Source organism: Salmo salar, unplaced genomic scaffold (genome assembly GCF_965601325.2).
Source record: "Salmo salar unplaced genomic scaffold, fSalSal1 ptg000335l, whole genome shotgun sequence".
Taxonomy (NCBI): domain Eukaryota; kingdom Metazoa; phylum Chordata; class Actinopteri; order Salmoniformes; family Salmonidae; genus Salmo; species Salmo salar.
In genome coordinates this window covers 471,216-486,572 of record NW_027675353.1, presented here as the reverse complement: position 1 = coordinate 486,572, position 15,357 = coordinate 471,216, and the positions used below count along the sequence as shown (strand labels likewise).

The 15,357-nt window shown below is 38.4% G+C and overlaps 1 protein-coding gene across 1 annotated transcript; it reads left to right on the top strand.

The window, feature by feature from the left end:
- The first annotated feature begins 1,831 nt into the window (after window positions 1–1,831).
- Window positions 1,832–10,573, top strand: LOC145875773 (uncharacterized). The gene is made up of 2 exons (XM_082971587.1): window positions 1,832–1,849; window positions 8,573–10,573. Exons 1-2 carry the CDS (start codon window positions 1,832–1,834, stop codon window positions 9,611–9,613), a joined length of 1,059 nt encoding a protein of 352 aa, XP_082827713.1. The 3' UTR covers window positions 9,614–10,573.
- The last annotated feature ends 4,784 nt before the right edge of the window (window positions 10,574–15,357 follow it).

Genomic DNA, 15,357 nt, shown 5'->3' with positions numbered 1-15,357 from the left:
TGTGTAGCATGTGACAATAACAGAATCATATCAAGGATGGCATCACAAATGAATACATAAATACCACTTGAAGCTTGATAATGAGTTTGAATCATTTGAATCAGCTGTGCAGTGTGAAGTCAAAAACCAAAATGTGCCCCTCTTTGAGTCCCCAGGACTGAGAACCACTGCTCTTCATTGGGACCTCTTCATATGTAGACTGGCTTTCATAGAGCTCTTTATCTGAGGACAGAAAACCTCACAAGAAACAGACTTCATTATAGTCAAATTACACCACACGGAATATTATGTTACTATTATCTCCGTCCTCACTTCTAGGGACAGGAACTACACAAAAGTACCTGCCCTATCCAGAATAGCCTCCTCTCTCACTGACAGTTGGGGCTGCTATCCTTTCACCCTCCTCCATGGCTGTTAGCTAGCTACCTACAAATGCATGTGGAGTTTGTTTTTTACAGTGATAAATAGATAGCTGGTCAGATGTGAAGGAGGAGGTTGATCATCAGGAGTCAGATGTGAAGGAGGAGGTTGATCATCAGCAGTCAGATGTGAAGGAGGAGGTTGATCATCAGGAGTCAGATGTGAAGGAGGAGGTTGATCATCAGCAGTCAGATGTGAAGGAGGAGGTTGATCATCAGGAGTCAGATGTGAAGGAGGAGGTTGATCATCAGGAGTCAGATGTGAAGGAGGAGGTTGATCATCAGGAGTCAGATGTGAAGGAGGAGGTTGATCATCAGGAGTCAGATGTGAAGGAGGAGGTTGATCATCAGGAGTCAGATGTGAAGGAGGAGGTTGATCATCAGGAGTCAGATGTGAAGGAGGAGGTTGATCGTCAGGAGTCAGATGTGAAGGAGGAGGTTGATCATCAGTGAACCTCTAGGATTGTGGCTGAGCTGGCGTTTACACTTCCAGCTTGGTCATATATTTTGATACATTGAATGTTGATATTGTGAACCTATGTTATATATTTGTACCTCCTGTTTCAGGAAGGGATGTCACTAAGTACTGCCCCTATATATACAGTGCAGTCGGAAAGTATTCAGACCCCTTCACTTTTTCCACATTTTGCTCCGTTATTCGAAAATGAATTAAATCAATATTTTACCCTCAATCTACACACAATACCCCATAATGACATCACAATAGCCCATAATGACATCACAATAGCCCATAATGACATCACAATACCCCAGAATGACATCACAATACCCCATAATGACAAAGCAAAAACAGGTTTTTATAAATGTTTCAAATGTAACAAAAACATCAACTGAAATATCACATTTACATACAGTACCAGTCAAAAGTTTATACACATCTACTCATTCAATGGTTTTTCTTTATTTTTACTATTCTGTACATTGTAGAGTATTAGTGAAGACATCAAAACTATGAAATAACACATATGGAATCATGTAGTAAGCAAAAAAGGATTAAACAAATCAAAATGTATTTTATATTTGAGATATTTTAAAGCAGTCACCCTTTGCCTTGATGACAGCTTTGCACACTCTTGGCATTCTCTCAACCAGCTTCATGAGGTGGTCACCTGGAATTCATTTCAATTAACAGGTGTTAAATGTTAATTTGTGGAATTTCTTTCCATCTTAATGCATTTGAGCCAATCAGTTGTGTTGTGACAAGGTATGGGTTGCTCTCATGAGGACCGCCACAGGAAAGGAAGACCCAGAGTTCCCTCTGCTGCGGAAGATACGTTCATTAGAGTTAACTGCACCTCAGATTGCAGCCCAAATAAATGCTTCACAGAGTTCAAGTAACAGACACATCTCAACATCAACTGTTCAGAGGAGACTGTGTGTTCAGAGACTTCATGAATCAGGCCTTCATGGTTGAATTGCTGCATGCAACAAACACTGTTTACAAAAGCTTTGTTAAAGAACAAGAAGGCCCGCACACTGTTTACAAATGTATTGTTACACCATGTAGGAGCAGTATAGACCTAGTCTGTTCATTATATACATCTACATGATGTATTGTTACACCATGTAGCAGCAGTATAGACCTAGTCTGTTCATTATATACATCTACATGATGTATTGTTACACCATGTAGGAGCAGTATAGACCTAGTCTGTTCATTATATACATCTACATGATGTATTGTTACACCATGTAGGAGCAGTATAGACCTAGTCTGTTCATTATATACATCTACATGATGTATTGTTACACCATGTAGCAGCAGTATAGACCTAGTCTGTTCATTATATACATCTACATGATGTATTGTTACACCATGTAGGAGCAGTATAGACCTAGTCTGTTCATTATATACATCTACATGATGTATTGTTACACCATGTAGCAGCAGTATAGACCTAGTCTGTTCATTATATACATCTACATGATGTATTGTTACACCATGTAGGAGCAGTATAGACCTAGTCTGTTCATTATATACATCTACATGATGTATTGTTACACCATGTAGGAGCAGTATAGACCTAGTCTGTTCATTATATACATCTACATGATGTATTGTTACACCATGTAGGAGCAGTATAGACCTAGTCTGTTCATTATATACATCTACATGATGTATTGTTAGTCCATGTAGGAGCAGTATAGACCTAGTCTGTTCATTATATACATCTACATGATGTATTGTTACACCATGTAGCAGCAGTATAGAACTAGTCTGTTCATTATATACATCTACATGATGTATTGTTCCACCATGTAGGAGCAGTATAGACCTAGTCTGTTCATTATATACATCTACATGATGTATTGTTAGTCCATGTAGGAGCAGTATAGACCTAGTCTGTTCATTATATACATCTACATGATGTATTGTTACACCATGTAGGAGCAGTATAGACCTAGTCTGTTCATTATATACATCTACATGATGTATTGTTACACCATGTAGCAGCAGTATAGACCTAGTCTGTTCATTATATACATCTACATGATGTATTGTTACACCATGTAGGAGCAGTATAGACCTAGTCTGTTCATTATATACATCTACATGATGTATTGTTACACCATGTAGGAGCAGTATAGACCTAGTCTGTTCATTATATACATCTACATGATGTATTGTTACACCATGTAGGAGCAGTATAGACCTAGTCTGTTCATTATATACATCTACATGATGTATTGTTACACCATGTAGGAGCAGTATAGACCTAGTCTGTTCATTATATACATCTACATGATGTATTGTTACACCATGTAGGAGCAGTATAGACCTAGTCTGTTCATTATATACATCTACATGATGTATTGTTACACCATGTAGGAGCAGTATAGACCTAGTCTGTTCATTATATATATCTACATGATGTATTGTTACACCACGTAGGAGCAGTATAGACCTAGTCTGTTCATTATATATATCTACATGATGTATTGTTACACCATGTAGGAGCAGTATAGACCTAGTCTGTTCATTATATACATCTGCATGATGTATTGTTACACCTTGTAGGAGCAGTATAGACCTAGAATGTTAATTATATACATCTACATGATGTATTGTTACACCAAAAAAGAAAGGGAAATTATATTATTTTATACTAATACAATTGCTCAGAGAAAGAGATTTAGTTTAACATGTAATTCTCAAAATGTAGGGGTCTGAATTATTGCCACCCATGTTTTCAATACTCCAGCACCCTCCCCTTGGGAGGATAACGACACTGAAATGTTTTATGAGATTAGAGAACACATTGGGTGGGACCTTAGACCATTCCTCCATACAGAATCTCTCCAGGTCTTTGTTTAATTTAGTCTGTCTTATGGACTGCCCTGTTCAATTCAAACCACAGGTTTTCAATGGAGTTCAAGTCCGAAGACTGAGATGGCCATTGAAAATGTTGATTTTGTGCCCAATTAACCATTTCTTTGTGGATGTTGATGTGTCTTGCTGGAAGATCCTCTTATGGCCAAGTCTCAGCCTCCTAGCAGAGAGGTAACCAGGTTTTGGGCTAAAATATCCTGGTAGTGGGTAAAGTTAATTTATTTATTTCATACAGTAATTTTAGCTCATCTTTATCAAGGGTATCAATAACTAGGTGCTTATTTTGATATCTAGTTATTTGACCGAATCAGAAATACAGATGTGGAGGAGATGTAGAGTTTGTTTTAAATTCTCATTAAAAAAATCTGAACTAATCAAACAACACTTGTTGCTCTTTGTACGTGTTGATATAATATTCATATTTAATGGAGAGAAAAAAACGTTTCCCTAAACTGCTTTATAATATTATAATTCAATGAAGAATAAAAATAGTTTTCCCTCCTCAACTGCGTTTCCTCCCTCCAGACAGCAGATGGCGATATGTGTCTTTCAGGCGATGTTTCTAGTGTGACGTATAATTTAGTGGACGGAACGCTTCTTCAACAACTGCAGCCACCTCGGTAGCTCGCTAGCCGACAAAGTCGGAACATTCAAGTTCTTTAGACAATTTCGTGGTTTATTTGCTACTATGATTTAAACATACTTATGTGGAAACAACTTGCTACCCCATTTAATTTAATATTTACGTTGTAAGTCAACTAGCTGGCTGGTTAAGTTAGCATTAGCCTAGCTAGCTAACATCCCCGACCATGAGTTCACTAAGCTACTCTCCTCCTGCTAAAGAAGAGGAGGTCTGCTGGACGGAGAAAGAAGCTCTCGTGAAAGAGGAGGAGGAAGAGGAGGCTGTTACAATACAAAAACAAGTAGAGGGTGAGGCTGTTACCGTGAAAAAAGAAGAGAAAGACGTTACAGTGAAAGAAGAGGAAGACGCCTTCAGAGTGAAAGAGGAGGAGGATGTTACTGTGAAAGAAAAGGAGGAAGATGCAGTTTTTGGAGTGAAAGATGAAGAGGGGGAGATTACTGTCACATTAGAGGAGGACGAAGAAGAGAAGACTGGAGAACTGATTAACACCAGTAAATACAGTGAGTACTATCTAATAAAACAGGGACATTGATCTGATTAACACCAGTAAATACAGTGAGTACTATCTTATAAAACAGGGACATTGATCTGATTAACACCAGTAAATACAGTGAGTACTATCTAATAAAACAGGGACATTGATCTGATTAACACCAGTAAATACAGTGAGTACTATCTTATAAAACAGCGACATTGATCTGATTAACACCAGTAAATACAGTGAGTACTATCTAATAAAACAGGGACATTGATCTGATTAACACCAGTAAATACAGTGAGTACTATCTTATAAAACAGGGACATTGATCTGGTTAACACCAGTAAATACAGTGAGTACTATCTAATAAAACAGGGACATTGTTCTGGTTAACACCAGTAAATACAGTGAGTACTATCTTATAAAACAGGGACACAAACTCTGCAGTTGTTGAACTAATGTGTGATTTTTAAAAGGGCATTCTACACTTGAATATGTTTTTGTACTGTATGAATTGTTCATGACGTCCTCCAGGGATTTTTAAACTTTTCCTGTTGAAAAGTGATATATAAATACAGTAAATTATAAACACACTAAAGGGAAACAAGTAAATGTTTTGAGCAAAATAGTTTTTTTTAGACAACTGCAAACTAGACGGAGTGAGTGATGTCATAGTAAGGCCTCCAAGGAGTTGGCTTGATGGGAAGTCGTGATGTCATCCAATAGGAGGCTGATCTTCATGTGAATATTCATTATTCTTTTTAAAATCCTTCCTGTTCTGTCAAGTATGTTGTTGATCATTGCTAGAAAGCCGTTTTCAAGTCTTGCCATTGACTTTCAAGATGATTTAAGTCCAAACTGTAACTAGGCCACTCAGGAACATTCAATGTCATCTTGGTAAGCTCCTCCAGTGTAGATTTGGCCTTGTGGTTTAGGTTATTGTCCTGTTAGGACGGTTTTTTGTATTCAGATCTCTGAAATGCTCTCTACCTACGTAACATTTAGTGTCTCCTTGTGTTACGCTGGGAAAACAGTTTGCATGGGCACAGAAATACTAAATAATTTCAGAGTTTGCTAAATCCAATGGTAAAAACCGAGTCACCTTAACTTTATTGACAACACCCAAATGGATACTGTCATTAATGCGGTTCTTCAATAATTACACATAATACTTAATACTGTAGCTGTTTAGTTACAGTCACATGTTCAACTATCATCAGCTGATCCAGGAAATCATTTTCTGAATGACAGTCACATGACAAACATCACGACATGCAACAACAACCAAAGTGCTTCTTCATTCATTACTCTGGTAAAGACAGTTATGCTGTGCTGCACATTGGATCCAACATCCCTAACAAATTCATGTTTATAATGTGTTATTGTCTGGTTGATGTACTGTAGGGTCTCGTTAGTCTGTCTGGACACAGAGATACTTTGCTCATAATGTGTAGAGAACTGTTCCTTGATGGATAGGCTATTGTACAACACACAGAGCTATTTTCCTATATTCAGGACATTTAGAATGACAACACATTACAGAGTAGCCTAGTGGGATTATTCACAAAATTATCTGGTGATCAGGTTATGAAATGTCATGACAGACATTTTAGTTTCCATGTTTCACCTGAAATATTAAATGATTTATAGTCCTAGGTCTATGTTATTGTTAGTTGAAGTTATGGGTCCTACAGTAGGTCTACGTTATTGTTAGGTGAAGTTATGGGTCCTACAGTAGGTCTATGTTATTGTGAGGTGAAGTTATGGGTCCTACAGTAGGTCTATGTTATTGTTAGGTGAAGTTATGGGTCCTACAGTAGGTCTATGTTATTGTTAGGTGAAGTTATGGGTCCTACAGTAGGTCTATGTTATTGTTAGGTGAAGTTATGAGCCAATTTGTTAAACACTTGGTGTACAAACCCTCATTGTCAGGCTGATGGAAAAGCTAGCCAAAGAGCATTTTACTGGTTGAAGTGTTTTTTAAGTATAAAGCAGTTGATTTGCGACAATAACACAAACATATTAAGCAGGAGATTCAAGCGAGCCTTACAATTATAATCCAAAAGTAATGTGAAATGCACTCATAAGCAACCTGCAAATGGAGGCTATTTTTGCTGTCAACCTATGAGAACTCCCCTGTGTTTTCCCCCACGGTGGTGAATTAGTGAATAGACACAGAGCTTAATGTGAGTTTCCTTGAGTAGCACTCCTGATCTTGTCCTGATAGTGTGCTGTAATATTCAGAATACAAGGACGAGGACCAGCTGCCTCCAATTGGAGATCAACCCCAAAAACAACAACATAGAAATAGAAAAACTAGAACTTAAACATAGACATAGAAAACCACCCAAAAACACCCCCTGTCACGCTCTACTATAGAAAATGACATCTTACAAGGGTCAGGACGTGACAACTACATCCATAACTAGTGGTTTCCTCATTACCAGATATACTACATCCATAACTAGTGGTTTCCTCATTACCAGATATACTACATCCAAAACTAGTGGTTTCCTCATTACCAGATATACTACATCCATAACTAGGGGTTTCCTCATTAGCAGATATACTACATCCATAACTAGTGGTTTCCTCATTACCAGATATACTACATCCATAACTAGTGGTTTCCTCATTAGCAGATATACTACATCCATAACTAGTTGTTTCCTCATTACCAGATATACTACATCCATAACTAGTGGTTTCCTCATTACCAGATATACTACATCCATAACTAGTGGTTTCCTCATTACCAGATATACTACATCCATAACTAGTGGTTTCCTCATTACCAGATATACTACATCCATAACTAGTGGTTTCCTCATTACCAGATATACTACATCCATAACTAGTGGTTTCCTCATTACCAGATATACTACATCCAAAACTAGTGGTTTCCTCATGACCAGATATACTACATCCATAACTAGTGGTTTCTTCATTACCAGATATACTACATCCATAACTAGTGGTTTCCTCATTACCAGATATACTACATCCATAACTAGTGGTTTCCTCATTACCAGATATACTACATCCATAACTAGTGGTTTCCTCATTACCAGATATACTACATCCATAACTAGTGGTTTCCTCATTACCAGATATACTACATCCATAACTAGTGGTTTCCTCATTACCAGATATACTACATCCATAACTAGCGGTTTCCTCATTACCAGATATACTACATCCATAACTAGTGGTTTCCTCATTAGCAGATATACTACATCCATAACTAGTGGTTTCCTCATTACCAGATATACTACATCCATAACTAGCGGTTTCCTCATTAGCAGGGAGGAGTTTCTGCAACCAAATTGTGTCGCCCTTATAGTCCAAACACAGAAAGGGGCAGAATATTGGAGACCAAAAGTCGTCTGGCACACTGCTTAGAGTTTCAACAACATGAATAACTTATTTCTAGCCTACAATCATCGATGTTACTACTAATGTGAAAATAAGACAAAATATGACTGTTCTTGCTCATTTTAAGACAATTGTTAAATCATGTTAACATTCATTACAGACGACAATTGTTGTATAACATCATGGCAACGCTGTTGGCATCACCTTTTACAGTGGATTACCGCTGTTGTGGGCCTTTAAATCATCTGTCTGACTTTGTTGTTCACACAGGAGAGAGACGTGACTATCGTGGATCCTCTGGGGAGCCTCAACAACATCATGATGCTGACGAGGCAGAGAAGAGTCTCTCCACATCAGAACACCTCAAGAAACACCTGCAAAGACCCACAGGGAAGAGAACTCACTGCTGCTCTGACTGTGGGAAGAGATTCACCTCATCAACAGGCATTAAAATTCATCAGAGAACACACACAGGAGAGAAACCATATAGCTGTGATCAATGTGGGAAGAGTTTTACTGAGTCTGGGGGTCTGATATTACACCAGAGAAGACACACAGGAGAGAAACCTTATAGCTGTGATCAATGTGGGAAGAGTTTTGGTCAATCTAGCAATCTGACAGTGCACCAGAGAACACACACAGGAGAGAAACCATATAGCTGTGATCAATGTGGGAAGAGTTTTACTGAGTCTGGGGGTCTGATATTACACCAGAGAAGACACACAGGAGAGAAACCTTATAGCTGTGATCAATGTGGGAAGAGTTTTGGTCAATCTAGCAATCTGACAGTGCACCAGAGAACACACACAGGAGAGAAACCATATAGCTGTGATCAATGTGGGAAGAGTTTTGGTAAATCTAGCAATCTGACATCACACCAGAGAACACACACAGGAGAGAAATCATATAGCTGTGATCAGTGTGGGAAGAGTTTTACTGAGTCTGGGGGTCTGATATTACACCAGAGAAGACACACAGGAGAGAAACCTTATAGCTGTGATCAATGTGGGAAGAGTTTTGGTCAATCTAGCAATCTGACAGTGCACCAGAGAATACACACAGGAGAGAAATCCTATAGCTGTGATCAATGTGGGAAGAGTTTTGGTAGATCTGGCCAGCTGACAGTGCACCAGAGAATACACACAGGAGAGAAACCTTATAGCTGTGATCAATGTGGGAAGAGATTTGGTCAATCTGGCCATCTGACATCACACAAGAGAACACACACAGGAGAGAAATCTTATAGCTGTGATCAATGTGGGAAGAGTTTTGCTGATTCTGGCTCTCTGACTCAACACCAGAGAACACACACAGGAGAGAAACCTCATAGCTGTGACCAGAGATAATCTGATAAAAGATCTCTGATCAAATATCAGAAAATACATACATGAAGGAGTTGTTTCATGATATCAATGAATTAATGTCACAATGTAGAATGTTTTAACATTGTAGAAGGAGTATTTTAATAATGTCACAATGTAGAACCCTAAACGTTTGTCCCCTGTTCTATTGATTTCAACATTATATGGATATTAGCCTCAGAGGGAAAATCCAGGCTCTGAAATGGAAGAGTACTATTTATGAGATTTAACAAAAAGTGACTAACAAAAAAAGAGTTGTGTTACACTTACCATGTTGGTGACCCACTGGAATCAAAATGCAACACTTCAAAATGTAGCCAGCTGTTTTCTACCAGTTGTCCTCTAACCAGGGATGTACACATTATTCCCAGATTCTGTGTGGTTTTTGAGCTGTTAGTTTTAACAGGACGTGCAACTTCATCTCCCTCCTGTCACACAAATGATTTTAGCATGATATCGATGAGTTATGACAAATAAGTGTTGTGTTCCTTTGTTTAGCGACCCCTAAATTTAAATGCATCACTCCAAAATGTAGCTGACTGTCTTCTGCAGGTTGTCCTCTAACCAGTGAGGTAAAATATATCTCCCATTTCCATGTGTTTTTTTAGTTGTGTTAGTTTCAACAGCACGTACAACCTGATTTCCCCCCAAATGGATATCAGTGATTTATTGCTACTTATCAAAACAACAGTGTTTCTGGTGCTTGTGCAGTTTATAAGAAGCTTGTTTAATAAAAATACAAGTAATATGATTATTGTGGCAGATGTTTGTGTATATAGCACATTTTATGTTTAGATTTTCAATTCATCCCAAACTGTTTCTGCATTTTGGTTTTTGATATGGACACGCCCACCAGACATTATTTCCTAAAGGACTTAATGATGAAATGCCTATGTATTTTATGTTGTGATTCTGAACTTGAATTGTTTTCCTATTTAAGATAAATCTGATGCTTTTCGTACGATGTACCCAATGATTAATGAAAACTTGTCCTCATTGTGGTTTTATTTAATGCGTCTTATTTATACACTGTAGTGTTTGTGAAATGCTTGTTATGTTTGGTAGCACTTATTTATTTGTCCTTTGCCTCCAACCCCTTTCCATGCATGGAAAATATCCCACCCAGCAAAATGTAATTGAAAAGATGTTGAAAATAAGACTATGCCCAACATCCAATACACATTCAGTTTTAGTTGAAAGTGAAAGTTGAGAAGATGTAGTTTTTTTCATTGACTTGAAAACAACTTAAATTCAACGTCCTTGCAGCCTATACACATTGACTCAGTATAATAAATTGGTCTATAATCAATTGTATTAACAATCCTACATCACTCCAGCATTTATTGACAACATTCAAATTCTAATTGTCTTTATTCCACTACTGAAGAAGCATGACTCAAATCACCTCATATTTCAAACATTCAGCCTGACAAAAGATACATGTTTTATTATTCCATGCCTCACCATTAAGTTAATTATTGCCAATACATATTAACAAAGGGGTGTACATTTGGTTTGATATTTCATATTTACAATTAATGTAACATTTAGTAATCAATGATTTATGCAACCAACTGACAATTTTTGGGTACAATTATATTGACGTAATATCAGGGATAATTTTATAATGTAATTTTATAATATCAGGGATCATTCTCAGATGTGCCAACCCAAATGTACTAGAGCATGACATTGGGGACTGGGCCCCGATCCAACAACATGCCTATCTAGTGAACCCTGAAAAGAGAGAGAAGCTCCGCAGTGAGGTGTGGAAAGTTACTATGGATATTGCAGGAGTTTCCTCTTGAAATCAGACATGTCTGTGGTGAGGACAACTTGGTTGCTGATTGTCTCAAGGTGGGCAGTCAAAAATGTTTTGTGTTTAGCCATTGCGTTGCCATGGATCCCAATTTATTTTGACTGCACGTTTTTCCGTATTGGAGATGAGTTTTGTTTGGGCTCGTTCCAAGGAAGACGAGAGTTCTAGAAGCTAGTGAGTTTTAGGAAGACGAGAGTTCTAGAAGCTAGTGAGTTTTAGGAAGATGAGAGTTCTAGAAGCTAGAATTTTAGGATTCTATAGAAAGAAAAAGGATTAAAAAAATTATACGTGTAATAAATAATTATTATTTTGTTTTCTTGTTTTTATTTGTTGATTGTATATTATTATTTAGAAATACGTGTTTTTTCTTGTTTTTAATTGTTGACAGCCAGTAGACACCATGTTTATATTGTAGAAGGTGAAGCATTGTAGATGATTAAGTGAAATGGAAGTTGTAGAGATACTCTGAATGATCGGCTATGAAAAGCCAACTGACATTTACTCCTGAGGTGCTGACCTGTTGCACCCTCGACAACCACTGTGATTATTATAATTTGACCCTGCTGGTCATCTATGAACATTTGAACATCTTGGCCATGTTGTGTTCTAATCTCCACCCGGCACAGCCAGAAGAGGACTGGCCACCCCTCATAGCCTGGTTCCTCTCTACCCGGCACAGCCAGAAGAGGACTGGCCACCCCTCATAGCCTGGTTCCTCTCTACCCAGTACAGCCAGAAGAGGACTGGCCACCCCTCATAGCCTGGTTCCTCTCTAGGTTTCTTCCTAGGTTCTGGCCTTTCTAGGGAGTTTTTCCTAGCCACCGTGCTTTTACACCTGCATTGCTTGCTGTTTGGGGTTTTAGGCTGGGTTTCTGTACAGCACTTTGAGATATCAGCTGATGTAAGAAGGGCTTTATAAATACATTTGATTTGATTGATTGATTGATTGATTGATTGATTGTACAACTGAATGCATTCAACTGAAATGTGTCTTGGGTACATATTGGTGTCGCCTGGTTAGTCAGTATGTGTTACACCTGTGCTGGCTTGTCCATCTCGTTAGTGGGAAGGTGTTTCACCTGAGCTGGTCCAGGTTCTATTTAAGAGTGTCTGGCCCAGTGCTCCAGTTGTCTTGATACATGTGGAGAGTCAACACCTTTAGTTGCTCCACCTTTTTGGTTTGCTTCCTGTCTTTAAGTTCGATGTGGATATGTCTTTTGTTTGCCTCTTCTTGGGCAGATTTAGTGGTTCTCATGGTGGGTGTCTTTTAGGTCCCAGTTGTTGTTACTAGTCAACTTTCAGTGGACACCCCCATAGTGTCTTTCAGAGCCCCTCCTAAAAAACAAGCTTATATTTTGGGTTGGATGTTGCATCCAATTAATATTTTAATCAATGGATTTTCCTTAGAATGCTAATCTGTCTTTCAGTTGTTAATCTTATGTTTGTTGTGGTAAATATTTCTGTTTATTTTCATTTAATTTTTTTCCTGTGAAGCATCCATGTCTGAAATGTGCTGTATAAATAAAGCTTGATTTGAACATATTGCAAAAGAAATTAACCCAATGACTGACAATCAACAGACTCTTGTAAAACCAATACGTATCTTGGTCCATCTTATTATGAAAACAGTATAAATTCATTATATCTCCCACTATGTCAAAATAGTGCTGGTATGTACATTTAGTATCACTTTTCAACCAACCCAGTGCATTTGTTGAAGATAAATGTTTAATTCAACAATACGTCAAAGGATTCAACTACTGGAAACTGAAACAAACAAATGGATCAACCAGATCAATCCCACTTTTCCAGCCTGCTGAAGGCGTGGTGGAGTGGTAAACACCACCCCCGGCTCTACCAGGGGCTTGAGGTGGTCTCCCACAGCTCTGCTTATGTCATGTTCTGTGGCCTTGCTGTTCCATTTCTTGACTGCCCCTGCAACACAGAAACACATTTAGTCATATTATAACACTCAAAGTAATGGATATGGAGCATCTATGGCCTCAGTTACACCTGGCACCTAAATGTGACTTCTGATCACTCCAAGCTGCATTAGGTTCAGATCTACCAGGATGGGCCTTTGACATAGTCTGGATGCAGTCAGGCCACTGAATATGCATAAGCAATGTAAAGAGATGGGGTGAATGAGGGGAAAAGTACAGTTGACACAAATGACCTTCATAATATCAAAGAACAAATGTGTGTCTGAGGGGAAATGAACTTTCATACAGCCAAAAGGGGTGAGAAATTACACCAATATCAGTGGAGAATTTGCACTAATGTAAATAAACATAGACGATGGAACATATTCCCTTTAGCTGACGTGATGAACCGCTAAGGGGACATAAATATTTACCATCTAAACCATGTGTGACCTCTCACCTCTCTGGCTGTAGAAGTGTTCTTCCTAACCAGTTCCTCAACAGCTCTCTGACTGAGCTCCACCCTCACTGGGTCTTCAGAGGAGAGGAAGGCTGAGGAGGGATGGAAGGATGAATGGATCAGTCAGTCAATAAAGTGTAGAGCTGCTGTCTGACAAAATCACTATTTTAGTAGTTCATTAAAGTAAATAAGGCTTTATGACTGCTGAATACCAACTATCAATCACTTAGATCATGTATTTTCAGGTAGAGATACATCCTTGGGACGTCCCTAGCCCGTTGAAGTTGACATTTAAAATGGTTAAGGTAGGGGTTAAGGTTAGGGTTTAGGGTAGGGATGTCCCAAGGATCCCAGATAGCATTGACCATTGTGCATTCTTCTGTCTCTTTTACATAGCAGGTGTAAAATAAACACAGACAAGACAAGTAGGCACGCAGTGCATTATGGTCATTGTAGTTTAAAAATAGCATCTAATTATGTAGGGTGACCATACGTCCTCTTTTTCCCGGACATGTCCTCTTTTTGGACCTAAAAAAATGCGTCCGGCCGGGATTTCTAAATCGCCTAAAATGTCCGGGTTTCGGCTTTTGCTTCCTACAGTCTCCATTCATTGTGTGCGTTTTGGGGGTTTTGCATTGCTTTGACCTTTTTCAAGCGCTCGTACTAAGACCGAAGCAATTGTTAACGCTGTGATAGCACCACATTCTGTCGACATAGCTCAGAAAGCACTAGAAGACATACCTTACTGTGGTGTTTCTACTGATGGGAGCAATCACGGTGCTGTGGAAATATTCCCTCTGCTTATTCAGTATTTTGATTGGAAGAATGGTGGCGTGCAAAGTAAATTAGTCGAAGTTAAAAACACTCCAAATGAGACAGCTGATACGATCGCGCAATACATCAAAGAAACACTGGAAAATAATGGGATTTTTTCCAAATATATTGCATTTACAGTAGGGTGACCATACGTCCTCTTTTTCCCGGACATGTCCTCTTTTTGGAAAACTAAAATTTGGTCACCCTAAATTATGCCATTCTGTATGTGGGGTTGTTAGAGAAGAATGTGATTGTCAGCCCTAACAATCCATTCTAGCAGCTCATCAGGCTCTGAAAAAGTCTTCATTGATGACGTGTTCCATCTATTCCAGGGGACAGCAGAGGAACTTCATCGATTCCACTCCTTCATCAATACAAGCAGTGAACATCTGAAATTCACCCTCACCTTTGATGCGCATGAAACAAGTAACCCGATGGTTGGACAATACTTTTCTCGTTAATCATCTTAAATACTTAAACTGGAAATCAACCAATCCTCTATTGTTAACGCAGTGGAAAGGTCAAATGCTTTATTATCTACACATGTAAAGTGGGTGAGACGGAGAGAAATAAAATGGTTAGGTTATGGTAAAGTTTATAAAAGATCAAATAAAATATTTTTCCCAAAAATTGTTTTAAGTCCCAATGCAAAGTTACACCTCACTGTTCTATTTTTGGAGTTATTACATAAAACCAATCAGAATTCAGAAGA